At 36.6% G+C, this 15,298-nt stretch overlaps 1 protein-coding gene across 2 annotated transcripts in view; it reads right to left on the reverse strand.

Moving 5' to 3' along the window:
• Positions 1 to 1,104: 1,104 nt before the first annotated feature.
• Positions 1,105 to 15,298, reverse strand: part of Tars3 (threonyl-tRNA synthetase 3) — a 54,537-nt gene continuing 40,343 nt past the window's right edge. The window contains exons 14-19 of one of the 2 annotated variants that reach the window (XM_005320070.5): positions 14,355 to 14,432; positions 14,169 to 14,269; positions 8,050 to 8,154; positions 4,348 to 4,420; positions 3,528 to 3,642; positions 1,105 to 2,251 (exon numbers count right to left, since the gene is read on the reverse strand). In XM_005320070.5, coding sequence (XP_005320127.2) covers positions 2,103 to 2,251; positions 3,528 to 3,642; positions 4,348 to 4,420; positions 8,050 to 8,154; positions 14,169 to 14,269; positions 14,355 to 14,432 — 621 coding nt within the window. In that variant the 3' untranslated portion in view covers positions 1,105 to 2,102. Of the gene's footprint in view, positions 2,252 to 3,527; positions 3,643 to 4,347; positions 4,421 to 8,046; positions 8,155 to 10,994; positions 11,035 to 14,168; positions 14,270 to 14,354; positions 14,433 to 15,298 lie in introns of those variants that run through there. The other variant, XM_078051272.1, reaches the window with a different exon arrangement.

A 15,298-nucleotide genomic window follows, 5' to 3' on the forward strand; every position in this document is an offset into this window, starting at 1 on the left:
TGTCCGGGCGCGGCCTAAGGATTCCGGGGCGCAGGCGCTCTGAAGCTGTGGTCCCGCGCTATTCTGTGCGGCCGCCGCACCTGCCGAAGGTCACCTGGAGGAGTGCAATCGCCTGACCCGGTGAAAATGCTCGGTCCCCTAGCGTCCCTCACACTGACTAAACGCGTGCCCCGCCTCCTTCTCTTTCCACTGCTGTAGCCTGGGAAAGGATCGCCGTAGTACCGAAATTCACCCAGAAGTGACTGAAGGTAGAGGCGGAAATTTGGGGAGTTAGGCACTATATTCAGGTAGTGGGATGCCTACGTTTAGAGATAAACGTTGCTACTGTGTGCTAGGTACTGTGCGAAGGTGCAGGGACCACATTTCATAACTGCCCTGCCTTACTAGCCAACTCCTTAAGGATACGTGGTATTTAGAGAAAATTCCTGTACGACTGGGAAAAAGCCCGATGTGGGATTTTTCACGCGAAAGGAGGGTCCCAGCACAGCCTCTCCCCGAAGGCGACCAGCCTAGGGTAAGGAAGGGAACGCTTTACCCACCTATGTCTGTTCCCAGCACAGCAGACGTCTTGAGGTGCCTCTATTCCACCCCTCTTAACCCGCGACAAGATCTTTCACTTTGGGGTCTTCGGACCGCCCATCAAATAGGCCGAGATCTGGGCCCTCTAAAACTGAGAGCAGCTTCCTCATGCTAAGAGAGTAAAGGCTGAGGAGCTGACCTCCCCTGGTCTAAGAGACACCAAGGAAGCCCACAATGCCAAATTGTTCCCTGCCCTGCCCTCTAATGTAGGCTAACTAAATCTGCATATGGGTATTTCCTAATTTTTGTCTCACTTTGCCTGCCTCTTCTCTTTTTTAAAAGCTGTCTTTGTCCTCAGAGCCTCCCAAGATGGAATTGTGAAATAAAAATTTTCTTCTAACTTCCTTCAAAGCTGGCTTTAAATAAAAAACCTCTTTTCCTACCAATTTGAATATTTTGGGAGCAACCAGCAGTGGAGTAGCCTCTTCTCCAGGGCTGTATTACTGTCACCCTCTAACACCCACTCTTCCACGTGCACTTTTGATGAGTGAAAGAAGAAAAAAGAACACGGAATAACACTTGGCACATGCTTTAAAATTTTTATCACAAGGTACACGTATTACTACTACACAGGCCTGACATATGACACTTTGTTTACCAACTATTTCACAGTTCACATTCCTCACAAATCATTTTGAGTCTATAAATCAATAAAATGTCATTCCCAACAAAAAAGCAATTTAACTCTAGGTGAGCATCTTACTGGTATAAGCCCAAAGCCGAAACAAGGAAACACTGTGTGATGCATTTTATTGGGGAATTCATTATTTCTAAAGACGAACAAAGCTCGATTTTTAATTAGAAGCATTAAAACTGCAACTCTTAAACTACAATGCAAATAACAGATTCCACAACACTGAATTTCTTTGATTTTATGAGTCCTTTATCAGTAATTCAATATTTATTAATACCTGCTTTACTTGTTGTTGCCGGTTAGTTAAAACAAATTAAGTAATGATTCCATTTAAATGAGATAAAGTTTCAATGTTAACTTAAAAACAGCCATAAAAATAACTGAGACATAAGAAAATAAGATTTCCCCTCAAAGTCAAAAAGGCTTTGTGGACTTTTAATGGAACCCATCTTTTCTTCCCCTTTTTTCTTAGTGCTCCGGATAGAACCCAGGTCCTTTTGAATTCTAAGCAAGCGCTCTGCAACTGAGCTCTATCCCTAGCCCTGAAGCCTATCTGCTGAAAATCACAAGTCTTAGCAATAACTTCATATATCTCATTTTCTAGTGTTTCCATCTTTCAATGAATAATATCTCACCATTGAGGTCTCTGAAGTCATTGATTGCTTGGAAATTTCCCAAGCTTCTCTTCTTATCATCTTCAGAACACATTAATGAATTAACTTTATACATATATGCTAATCATTCACTGTGACCCATTTCAACTGATCCCATGAGTGGATCCATCAGTGGGTCCAAAGTTCTTAGAAGTTCTAACATGTTAATTAGTTAGGAAAAATGCATTTGCAAAGGTCAAAATAGATTACATAGAAGCAAGTACAAGGAAAGCACTTTAAAAGTCTTCCTCAGCATTTAGTGTACGTGATTTCTTGAGATTCTTCAATTTATTAATGGCAGAAGTTACTGAAATCTCTCCATGAATTTTGTTGTCTCTTGTTCGAACATTTACAGCATTATTTATCTTTTCTTTTTCTCCAACCACTGTAGAAAGGAAGGGAAATAAATCAACCATTAAGTCAACAGTGGTATTATGAGTCTAACTGAATTTTTCTTCAGTATTAGTCACTAATTATCTATCTAATGGTCATTAAGTTCATGCTTTAGCTGAGTGTCTTGAGGTAAGGAATGACTTCTAATCACATCTTTTTATTGCTCACTCGAGAATACAGTATTGTGGCCATGGGGCATGATTTAGAGCAGGAAATCTTACAGATCCCCTGACTCTACCTGGTGGTACTTGATAAGTCAAAAGATGCACACAGACCCATGCTGGCCAACCAGAATTTTCTGGGATGTGGGCAAAAAGCTTGTTCTCAGTAGTAATCCATATTGTGAGATGATAGCAGGAATCTGCAGCCATGTTTCTTGCCACACAAAAGGAACAAACTGATCCACTGATAATTTCAACAAACTATATACTCAAGTGAAGCATAAATGACTGGTGCAAAAACAGGAACCAGAAATGGGGAGAGATAATCATTGTAAGGGCTGAGGCTCCTGGTTACTTTTCTAATGGTTTGGCTATTTAGGTCTACTCTTCATGACATGGGTACCCTTCTGATAAATCTTTGTCTAACCTAATTTGAGATTCTGTCACCACAGTGAGCCTGATTAAACAAAACAATACCTACCACAGAGTCAAACATTATCAATGAACAACTGTCGATAGGACAACTTTATGCATATTGATTGTGTTTTCTACTATTCTTTCAGCTTATGAGAGAAAGCAATACCATGCCTGCAGGCATGTCAATATGAGTTTCTCTTGATTATACAGGTTTACAACCAAAATTTTAAATTCTGTATCCAATTACTCATGTTCCTCAAGGTATTTTTTTTCACCTTAATTCTTTTCTTTTGAAAATTTGGAATCTTTCTCATTCATTTGTTTAATTCCCATGATTTCTAATAAACCAGCAAAGTAAGGGAAAATATTTCAGTTCTGTCACATGGCTGAAACATAAAGATAATAATTCTACTGAAGAGGTTATTTTCAAATTTCTTTCATTTTCATTTGAGATGTTCACTATTGTTAATAATACTACACAACAGGATTCATGTGGAACTTTAAAGTCTTCATCCAGCAAATAACAGAGGACCTAGCAACAGCTAATCCAGGACTCTTCTTTGTACAGAGATATTAAACAGTCAAACTGTCATAATCAAGTAGTTATGCCATAGTCTTTATTTTGCCTTTTTAAAAAAATTAAAGCAAAAATATAAACAAACTGAAAAAATATAAACAAATTTAAGTTACCCAAAATAAAATTATATTGAGCCAACTGTGCATTTCTTATTTTCTTATTCAGTGTACAACTGTCATCTAAATCAACATCGGCCATAAATCCTTCTTCAAAAAATTCATTGGATACCTGGAAGAACAAGGAATACTTTCATTATTACATTATTTTTGGTAGACAGACTGACTCTAGGACAGCCCTCATTATTCCCATCTGATATTCATACCCCTGTGTAGCCCTCTACCCTGTATCAGAGTCGGTCTGTTACCCACAGAGGAGGGCAGAAGTGGTGGTAGTACACTTCTGAGGCTGGGTTATAAAGGACTGCATCTCTCACTCCCCAGATCACTCAAGCTGCCATGTTGTGAGAACATTCAGGCAGCCTAGGAAGAAGTCAATAAGGTAAGGAGCTGAAGTCCATATGAGTAAGCCTGGAGGACTGTAGCCCTGTGACAGCCTGACTGCAGCCTCATCAGACACCACACCAGAATGCACTAGCTATGCTGCTCCCAGATTCCTACCTCGAGGATGCTGAGATAATAAATACTTGCTGTTTTAAGTTGCTCAGTGTTAGGGAAATTGTTATGCAGTAACAGATAATAAGGTATTCTTCTCTAATAGAGCCATATGGAAAAGAATAATTATGTTTGGAAATACTAATTTCTCAAAAACACTGTGATTCAACTACATGGATATGACCCGTGTTACTTCCAATAACTGAAAACTTATTAATGTGTTAGTTATACAGTATTTTAAAGCAGGAATGACATTTCAAGCCAATGACCTACACAGAATACATGGCAAAGTATTAGGTACTTCAAATGTCTCTAATTTTACCTGAACTGCATATTCTTCACAAGTTGAACCCACAGGGATGACCATCACCTGACGAGGAGATAGCCAGAAAGGCCTGAAAAGTATACATTTTCAAAATCATTTCAAAATGACCACTTATTCTGTGATTAAAAAATAACCAAAGATTTTTTTTAAAGTATGGCTTTACAAGAGAGCAATTTCAGTGGAATGGTATAGAAGCAAACCAAACCACATTAAGAGTTAAAAGGAAGTAGAGTAGACAAAAGGAGAAACCTGGAATTTTGATAGGAAAAGAGAAGGAAGAATGGGTTGGAACACAGATGGGAGGATAATCATATACTTGTGCTTCTGGGCATTTATCCTAAATAGATGAAGACTTATGTTCACATAAATCCTGCACACTAACATACATAGCCACTTTATTTGTAATAGCCAACTCAAATATCCTTCAGCAGGAGAATGGTCAAATTGTGGTGCTTCCACACCTTGGAACATCATTAAGTAAAAGTGAACCAAGTGTTGGTACTTGACATAACACTGATGGATCTCAAAGGAATTCCACTGAGTTAAAAAAAAAAAAAAGCTGAGCTGAAGAGGTTGCATACTATATGATTCCGCATACTTGACAATCTTAAACTGACAGCATTATGGAAATGCAGAACAGATTCATGGTTTCCAAATTGGTGGACAGGAGTGAGATAGAGCATTAGTGGGAATAATAAGAATAGGAGGGTCCTTATGAGTCTTGACTGGCAGCAGTTATTCCATCCAGACACTGTGATAAAAACCTTATAGAACTAAGCACTCACACGTGTGTGTGTGTGCGTGTGTGTGTACAGAAACACACACTCTCTTAGATGAGTACAAGTGAAAGTGGTGAAATCTAAATGAGGTTGGTAGATCATATCAATGCTTATTTCCTAGGTTGTGATACTTAAATTCAGCAAGTGTTGCCAAGGGGGTGGGTGGAAACTGGGAAAAGACTATGCTCTCTGTAATGATTATGTCAAAATGTAATATTTTTTTAAAAACATGGAGGGATAGGTAAAAGCAATGTTTGATGTGGACATTTGCCTATTTCTTCATCATAATTTGTAGGTGGAAGGGTATGCAATGGGGATTATTCCCAGGCAGTTCTTGCATTCATAAACTGTAGAAATAAAATAACATATGATGGACATAATTGAACATTTGATGAGAAACAGAGTGTATAACGTGCTCTGGCCTCAGTCTGTCCCCAGTCTTACTTTCTCCAGAGAACCACATTTTAACCGTTTTTACTTTTAGTTTTTGGAGACATTTCCCTCACAGGTCAGCTGGTGTCAGAAATCTTGGTCCCTGTAAGGAGGACAGCCCATACCATACACTGGCACCACCTCCTGTCTCCTACTTCATCTCCTAATTCCACTAGTTATCTTTAATTGTTTTTTTTTGTTTGTTTTTGCCACTTTCACACTACCATTTTAATGTAAGACACCATCATTTCAACTGGATTTTAAATTAACAACATGGACATTCCTTCACCAAGTTCCAAATCACTACATGGCCTCTGGGGATACAATTTGCCTTCAGTAGTGATAAATACTGATCCTACGGTATGGTACCATCAAAATTATTTTGAAGGTAGAAGGGAATACAATTGGGACTATTCCCAGAAGGTACTTTATGAATGTATGTATTTATGAATTTTTATTAAATTGCAAAAATGAAATAATATATATGGTAAACATAATTACATATGATAAAATACAGAATACTGGGTATAAAAGAAAGAAATATATACATATTAACTCATACTTAGTATCTATATTCTTGCCTATATTTTTGGCTTCTGTATAATTTTAATAGCTTAAAAGCTCCATGACACTACAGTATATTTCTCCAAGGTCATAAATTAAATATCTCAGATATACACAGACTCTCTAATTGCCCAGTACCTTTGGAAGACACTCAGGGAAATTTCCTACCTTATGATTCCTGCTTAGAAATTTTCTTCCCTGCCCTCTCTTGACATGAACACTAGAATGCATGTGTGGGAACTAGTTTGTGGAAGATATGCAAACACAGCACCCTGACTATAATATACTACATATATATACATATACATATATATATATATATATATAATTATATAATTACTCATATCATGAGTAAAGTGGCCAGTAGGTAATGTTCATATATATATTATATATTTTTTTTTAGTTGTTGATGGACATTTATTTATTTATATGTGGTGCTGAGAATTAAACCCAGTGCTTCATACATGCTAGGCGAGCACTCTACCACTGAGCTACGGCTATAGCCCGTCACAGGGCTTTTGAGGAACCTGTGACAATGTCTCTAGCATTGGCATCCAGTGCCCAGTATCCACAGTGGAAGCTACAGGTATTATGCCTAGCAATAATAGTGGCGGGGGCTGTAGATCCTGAAGGCAGAATCAAACTACATGAGCAAATAGTCAGTTTCTTAAACATGTGATGGGAACCAAAAATGGCTGGTGTGCCGCATTTTCACAGGTTGTAGAATGCAACTTCATGGGATGTGGGCTGTAACTCCAGGTGCGGCTGACTACTTCAAAGAGCTGCTGGCAGAAAGCATGGTAGGAAAGAAAAGCAAAGCAAAATTCAGAGTAACTGTCTTCTATGAAAAGAAAGTGAACTTTGCTATCTTTTCTGGCACTGACACATGCTGAAAGGGATCCAATGTAATCAAACTGCCACAAGACAGCTGGCTGCTCCCCCTGGGTTATGGTACCATACTGTGGGATCAGGATATATCATTACCAATGGTATGGTAATGATACCATTAGAAGATATGTAGTAATATAGAACTGGGTGAGAGAATGTCCATGTTATTGTCCATGATATGCTCATGCATATCACCTAGTGGCCACTTTATTCTTAATATGAATAATTATGAGGGACAAAAAGAAGTTGATGATAACTGAATGGGCCCTCTTGTTTAGAATGCTGAAACTCTCTTCAACAGTGAGGACCTTACAGTGGGCAATACCACTTTCATGGTCCATTCTGAGGAATCATCCTTAAGTCCTCTTCCCTAAATCTATCTGGCATTTATTTTTCAAATCTAATTATTTCTATATCTCTGGTCTTGTGGCCAAAGCAGTACCCAGAGCCCTACATCAATGTAAAACTTCAGACCTCTGGCCAGTTTTCGTTCCAGGCAGAGGGGACCATAAGATGTACCATTCTACATTCCGCATTGGAGAGCATTTTCCTTTTCCGCAGTTATCCCTTGATTGAACTGTGATGCTGTGGCCATTCTCTCTGGGTTTATACCAGTGTATTATTCAGCTATTTATGGATCAGGTTTCCATGTTTTCTTCCCAGACAATGGTCACAAGGAACACCCAAAGGTAAGCAATACAAGCTGAACAAGAGACGGCAGTGTGACAAGAGACAGTACCCTGGGAAACTGAACACGTGTTTTCCAGACAGTAACTGGATCTTTGACAGGCTTAACACAGGTGAAAAGATAGACTGAGTTCCCCAAAGGGAAAATAGTGCAATTTTATGTCACTCTGTTTTTGCTTTCTTTGTTTCTGTTTTCTGATCTGGCAAAAGGAACAATAATTCATATTTATTCTTTGCATATCTGCTAATTATAAAATCGGGAGCTGCCATTTTTCCTACCAATTTAATGTTGTTAGCCATGATTTTTAAAAATAAGAGACATCTAGCCTTTCTCTTTCATGTCACTTACCATTTCCCCCCATAGTTTTCTGCAAGAATGGCTATCATTCTTTCCACTGATCCCAACACTGCTCGGTGAATGATCACAGGTCTCTTCTTATCATCCCCATCCTTACTAAAAAATGAAAATTATACATTTGAGTATTTTTCTAAAATTAGGTAATAACTTTATTATATTCTTACCTTATATTTAATTTTGTCTATAGATTTAGATTAGTGTTTCTGGGTATCTTTCCATTGACTATTTCTTTAGTGGCTGTTTTATTTCCTCAAAACAAAAGATTGCTTTGTCTTTTGTTTCATTTATTTTTAACAAATTTTATTAGACAACACTTAACACATACAAAAGTACAGAGAGTAATGCAATCAATTCCCATATTCTCTTTCTTAAATTCACAGGCAGTTTTATCTGATCCTATGTACCCCATTTCTGCCACTATTGTGCCCACATAGTAAGCCTAATTTTTCAAATTGTTTTTAATATTTGTTCTAGAAGTCCACTGGTCAAATTCCTTTCATAGACCTAAAACCTTCATGACACATGTCTTACATTTAATGATCTACTCCCCTTTAGAAAAAAATAGAAAAACAAAGTATGACTCTTAATCAAAATGAAGTAACCACCCTGAGATCTATGTGCACATTTCTCAGAAAGATAAATTTTACTTCACTGTAACAAATATAACAGGTTCTTATGAGAAAATTTTATGTATAAATTGTACCAGCTAGGTACTACTAAAACATACACAAACCAAACAAAAACAGAGACTAATTAATTAGCTTTACTTCAAATGAAGTAATATTGGATAACATCTCCATCAATAATTTCTGCTAAGGGAAATTACCTTTAGATCAACGTCAAACAAAACTCCCTGTCTAGATTCCTCAGAAAGTTTTGGGGTGAGTGAATGGCTTCAATCCAGCCTTATGCAGACATATGTAGAAATCATTTATCTCACAAACTTAAACCAGCATGTGATATTCCTGAATGATATATTATGTTGTTTTCTATAGGAAATGAAAGAGAAGCAGCATAGCCCCTTCATAAAACCCTGGTAACCAGAAATTTCTGTCCCATGATTCATCAAGTGTAGACTTAAGGCAGTCAGTGACACCAACTCTGCTTTTATCAAATAAACATTAGAATGAATATCGAGCTTCCCCCAAAATAATCTTAATGGATTTTCACAGAATCATATTAGATTCATAGATAAACTAGAAGATATTATCTTTACGATGTTGATTCTAAGAATGTTGTGTGAATCTTCATTTAAACAATTCTTTACTGACTTTTGATAAAATGTTATAGTGTATACTTTGTAAATATTATGTATTTCTATTTCTAATTAAGTTTATTCTTAGATAATTTGCATTTTGTTGTTTCTGAAATGTTTTTTACATTACATTTTGAGGCAGGTTATTACTAAATGGATATGAAAGCAAACTGAAATTTGTACTTTGTGCTTACTGCTTACTAAAAATAACTTACTGTATTATTAGTTCCAATTTTTCTCCATTTGATTCTGTCAGATTTCAAGAATTTTGGGTTGTTTTTGGCAGTTGTAGGGGTTGAACACAGAGCCTCACAAATGGTAGGCAAGTGCTATACCACTGAGCTGCATCCCTGGCCAATTTCTAAACATTTTAACATCTACAAATAATAACAACTTAGTCTCTCCTTTTTTTTTTGAATATTTGTACTTTCAGAATAATTCTGAGTAATGGTACAAATGGTAGGCATAATCACCTTCTTCTCAACTATATTGAGGGGATACTATTGTTTTCTGATAAATGTTCCTATTATAAGAAGGGAATTTCTTTCTGCCCATGACATAGGAACGAATGCTAAGTTTTACCTGACACCTTCCTGCAAGGCTGAGTCTCATGTTAAACCTCCCTTGCTAATATAGGATAAATCCCTATTGCATCATGGCGATGACCTCCATGCTTTTCTCTCCTTCCTAAGCCTGAAAAAATCACATTGGTTCTTCCTCTAGAGCACACCCCAAACACACCCTCTTTGTTCACCTCTATCACCTGGTTCCATCCATTGTCATCTCTGACCTGTTCACAGACTGCTGCTGCCTCTACTTCTGCTCTCCCTCTCTCCACTGTCCACATACACCTTGAATGGCTAGCTGGCTGATTTGTTTCTCCTCCACGTCCTCCTTGTATGAGGAGTGGTTGTTCACTTATTCTAAGCATCTTAAAAGGAAAATATTCTATCAAAAATTATTAAATTTTAAACATGTCAAAAATTTTCCTTCTTTCCCAAAAGGAAACCTATAGCAATAGTTTCAATGGCTAATTTAACCAAATATCTAAAAAAAATGATATCAATTCTACATAATCTTTTCCAGAAAATAGAACAAAATGGAATAACCTTCCCAATTTATTTTATGAGGCCAGAATGCACAGATACTTGTACAAAGTCAGTATGAGAAAGAAAATTAAATATCCTATATGAACGTACATTCAAACATTCTCAACAAGCCATTAGAAGATCAAATCCACTAATACATAAACAATGACACTGTATGACCAAGTGGATTTTATCCCAGCAGTGCAGTGCTAGTTCAACATACTGAATAAACAAAATCTACCATAATTATAGACTAAAGAAGGAAAATCACATGACTATATGAATTTATACAGAAAAACAATTTAACAAATCTAATAATTCAACACACATTCATGATAAAAAAATATTGAAAAATTAGAAATACAAAGGAACTTCTTTAACTTGATAGAGTATCTACAAAAAGCCTACACATTAACAGTATGATTAAGAATAAAACACTGTATACTCTCCTTCTAAGACTAGAAACAAGGCAATGGTGTCCACTCTCATCCTCGTACTCAAAGCAATACTAGTTTTAGCTAGTACAATCAGGCAAGAGAAGACAACAAAAGGAATACAAATCAGAAACAGAAATTAACTGTCCCTGTTTATACCTGGAATTATTGTCCACAATCATGTAGAATCCTGAGAATTCTACAAAAACACAAAAGCAAATATCCTAGAATTAATGTGAGTTCAGCAAAGTCTCAGCATACATGGTCAACTTACAAAAATCTGCTGCATTTCCCTCATATGAGCAATGAACACATGTATATAAAAATTAAAACTATAATACCACTTAGAATCATCCCTTAGAACTGAAATACTTGGATATTTGATATCTACATCTATGAAGATTTGCAAAGGACTTCTATGCTAAAATCTGGAAAAAATGAGGAAAGAAATAAAAAGGTCATGGATCTCAACAGAGTTCAGATGTCCATCTGACCCAAACTAAATGCAATTCCAATCAAAATTCCTCCCAGGATTTTAAATAGAATTGTTAAAAACAAAATAATTCTGAAAAAGAAAATAAAGGATTCACATTATTGATTATAAGTTTTTTACTATAAAGCTACATGGTGGGGCTGGGATTGTGGCTCAGTAGTAGAGTGCTCACCTAGCATGCGCAGGGCCTTGGGTTCGATCCTCAGTACCACATAAAAATAAATGAATGGAATAAAGGTATTGTGTCCAACTAAAAAAATTAATATTTTTTTAAAAAACCTACATGGTGTTAACAAAGGTATAATCAGTGGGTCAGCAGAACAGATTGAAGATCTAGAAACAGATCCTCATAAATATGTCTCTGTGTGGGGGCAGGGAAGGTAGGGGTTTGAACCCAGGGCACTTTACCACTGAGCTATATCCCCAGCCCCTTCTATTTTATTTTGAGACAAGATCTCACTAAGTTGCCAAAGCTGGCCTTGAACATGGAATCCTCCAGCCTCAGCCTCCCAAATTGCTGGGATTTTAGGTGTGTGCCCAGCTGTCCAACTGATTTTGATTTTTAATTTTAAAAAATTTGTCTTTTTAGATTTACATGACAATAGAGTATGTCCAACTGATCTTTGCAAAAGCAAATCAATGACAAAAGAATGTTCTTTTTAATGATGTTAAACAATCTAGATTCAAGGAACCCTAATCTATACTCTACATCTCATTCACACACTCACACACACACACACGCACACACAAATGCAAGAGATATCTTAGATCTAAATGTGAAACTTAAAACTAGAGATAAAACATAGGAGAAAATCTTCATGACCTGTGTGCTTAGACAAAGAGTTCATAGACTCGATGCCAAAACTCACAATCTATAAAAGAAAAAAATTATAAATTAAACTTCATTCAAACTAAAAACTCAATATGAATGAAAAGATACTGTAAAAATAAAAAAGCAAGCTACAAATTTGGAGGGAAAATATTTGTAAATAACGATCAAAACATTTATACCTAAAATATTTAAAGATATAAATTCTCAAAATTCAAAGGTAATAAAACAACAAAAACCCCAATTTTAAAATGAGGACAAGACATGAACAGGTCCTTAGCCAAAAAGCATATAAATGGGAAATAAGCACATAAAAAATGTTAATTTTGTTAGGACTGAAGAAATACAAAATCAAAACATAATGAAATACTATTATGCATTTGTTAAGGAGAATCTTAAACAGGGGTAGGGATATAACTGAGAGGCAGAGTGCTTGCCTAGCATGGAAGACCCTCAGTCCCTAGCACTATAAAAACAAACAAACAAATAAACAAACAAACCCGGACAATAACAAGTGTTCTCAAGGAAGTGAAACATATATAACTCACATGCATTCCTGGCAAGAATATAAAATGGTAAAGTTACTACAGAAAACAGTTCAGCAATTTCTTACAAAATTAACATACACTTATCATATTTACTCTAAAGAAATAAAACTTTCATTCACATAAAAATCTATCCACTAATGTCTGAAGCAGCTCTATTCATAATCCCCCCAAAATGCAAACAAATCAATGCCTTTAAGTGAATGACTAAACAAGCAAATTGTGCTGCATCCATACAATGATGATATGCTGGTCAGCAATAAACAGGAACAAACTATTCAAACATGCAGAAACACCCATGAATCTATAAGGCATTATGCTATGTGAAAGAAGACAGACAGTCTCTTAAGGTTAATATAGCATGATTCCTTTTATATGACATCCTGGAAAAGGCAAAATTATAGTGACAGAGAACATATTTATTGTTGCCAAGGATTAGGGGCAGGAGGAAGTCTGACTGCAAATAGTCAGCACAAATAAATTTATTGGAATAATATAGTCATAACTGTGAAGTCAAACCACTCTATATGTGCATTAAGACTGGCCAAACTGTACACATGCATCTATACACACACACACACACACAAACACACACACACACACACACACACACACACACACAGAGTTTCACTGTATGTCAAGGAATATTTTTACAACAAGAAGTTATTGGTTTGAAAAATTTGCCTTTTCCCCTGTTTTCTCTGGCAACTATCTCATCCTCACGTCACTCCAGCTCTTTGTGAAGTCTTCCCCCTATGCTTCAGGGACAGTTAACCACCTGGACCATGTTTTCAAAGTACTTTGTTCAGATCTCTAATCCTATGCTTACTTATCTTTCTTCCCCTACCAGACCATGTCCTCAGAAAATTAAAGTTGACCCCTCTTCTGGTTTGGATGTATATGTGTTCCCCAAAGGTCATGTGCTGGAAGCTTGGTCCAGGGATGGAATTCAGGATCTTGTGCATGCTAAGCAAGCATTCTACCACTGATGTGGTGGATCTTTAACAAGTCAGGCCTAGTGGGAGGAGATCAGGTTATAGGGTCATTAGCCTCAGAAAGGATTAATGTAGTTCTCAGAGGACAAAGTTAGTTCTCAGGAGAGCAGGTTGTTATAAGGCTACCCCACACACTTGCCCCTTTCTATATGCAGCCATTTCCCTTTCCATTTCTCTGCCACATTGTGATGTAGTCAGGAAGGCCCTTACCAGATGCTGGTTCCATGCTGTTTGGGCTTTCCAGATATCAGAATAATGAGTTGAATAAACCTCTTTTCTTTATAAAGTACCCAGTTTTGTTGTAGCCACACAAAATGAACTAAGAAAATCCCCAAATAGTTTATAACAAATACATATTGAATATTTGGCATATACTAGATATACACTAATGTTTATTTTTGTATATTCATCTCAAATGACAAATAATTAGGATATTAGTACTACTTTATTTAATCATATTCAATCACTCACCTAACATATGTAAGATTAAATCTAATAGGCAGTTGGAAGTCCAGCTGAATTGTAGCACATTGGTGGTATCTGCCAATAGCATCCTTGATTTTTATATCAATCTATAAATTAAACAATGTTTGCTTAGTGACAGTTGAAATTTTTCTTTTAAATTTTACTTTTTTTTAATGCATACGATCCACTTACTTTAGGGCCATAAAATGCTCCATCTCCTGGGTTCATTTTCCATGGTTTTCCAAATTCCGTCAAGCTATTCTGCAGTTGCTATTTTTTTTTAAAGAAGAAAACATTTTAAACTTCTATTTTATTGCATATTTTATCTTTTTTTATATACCTCATAAAAATGAATTCAATATATCTTATATTTTACATTAGCTCAATATATATTTGTTGAGCATCTTTTATATTCAATAGGGATTATAGAAAGATGATTAAGATGACACTTCTATCAACATACATGCATACATTTTTAAAAAATATTTATTTTTTAAGATGTACTTGGACACAATACCTTTATTTTATTTATTTTTATGTGGTACTGAGGATCGAACCCAGGGCCTCGCACGTGCTAGATGAGCGCTCTGCCACTGATCCACAACCCCAGCCCCCACATATGTACATTTTAGTTGGGGGGAAAAAGAGATAATTTACTAAACTATTCCAGTGAATTCCAGAGTTTAGAGAAAGGATGCTTGGGTCCTCCTTCCAATGCAAGTTCCTTCTGACAGATTCTGCATCCTGGTGAAAGTCCAGGATCTGTTTCACCTTATAGATGGATGCTCCTCCACACATGAAAAGGCTCCCTCTTTCATGCTGTGTGGGTGGGTGAGAGAACTGAATGGTAGGCCTTGCTACTTCTCTTTAGCTTCTCCTCCACTTCTGGATGTGTCTGGGGATGGGGGCATCCCATGATTTACAGCAGTGTGTGGGCATGAAGCTCCACTTTGGTCTTCAGCCTAAGCCACTACCTCTCCACACTCTCTTCACAGTTTGTGATGAAGATGTCCCACACTAAAGATGAGTGGGTGTCTGTAGTAAAGGGGAACTTTGAGTCTCCTGGCATTCCTGTGAATGCAGCTTTCCAAGGAAGAAACTGAGCATTCCTAAGATCTTGACCAGAACACTGTCAA

The sequence above is a fragment of the Ictidomys tridecemlineatus genome, chromosome 5, assembly GCF_052094955.1.
Source record: "Ictidomys tridecemlineatus isolate mIctTri1 chromosome 5, mIctTri1.hap1, whole genome shotgun sequence".
Taxonomy (NCBI): Eukaryota; Metazoa; Chordata; class Mammalia; order Rodentia; family Sciuridae; genus Ictidomys; species Ictidomys tridecemlineatus.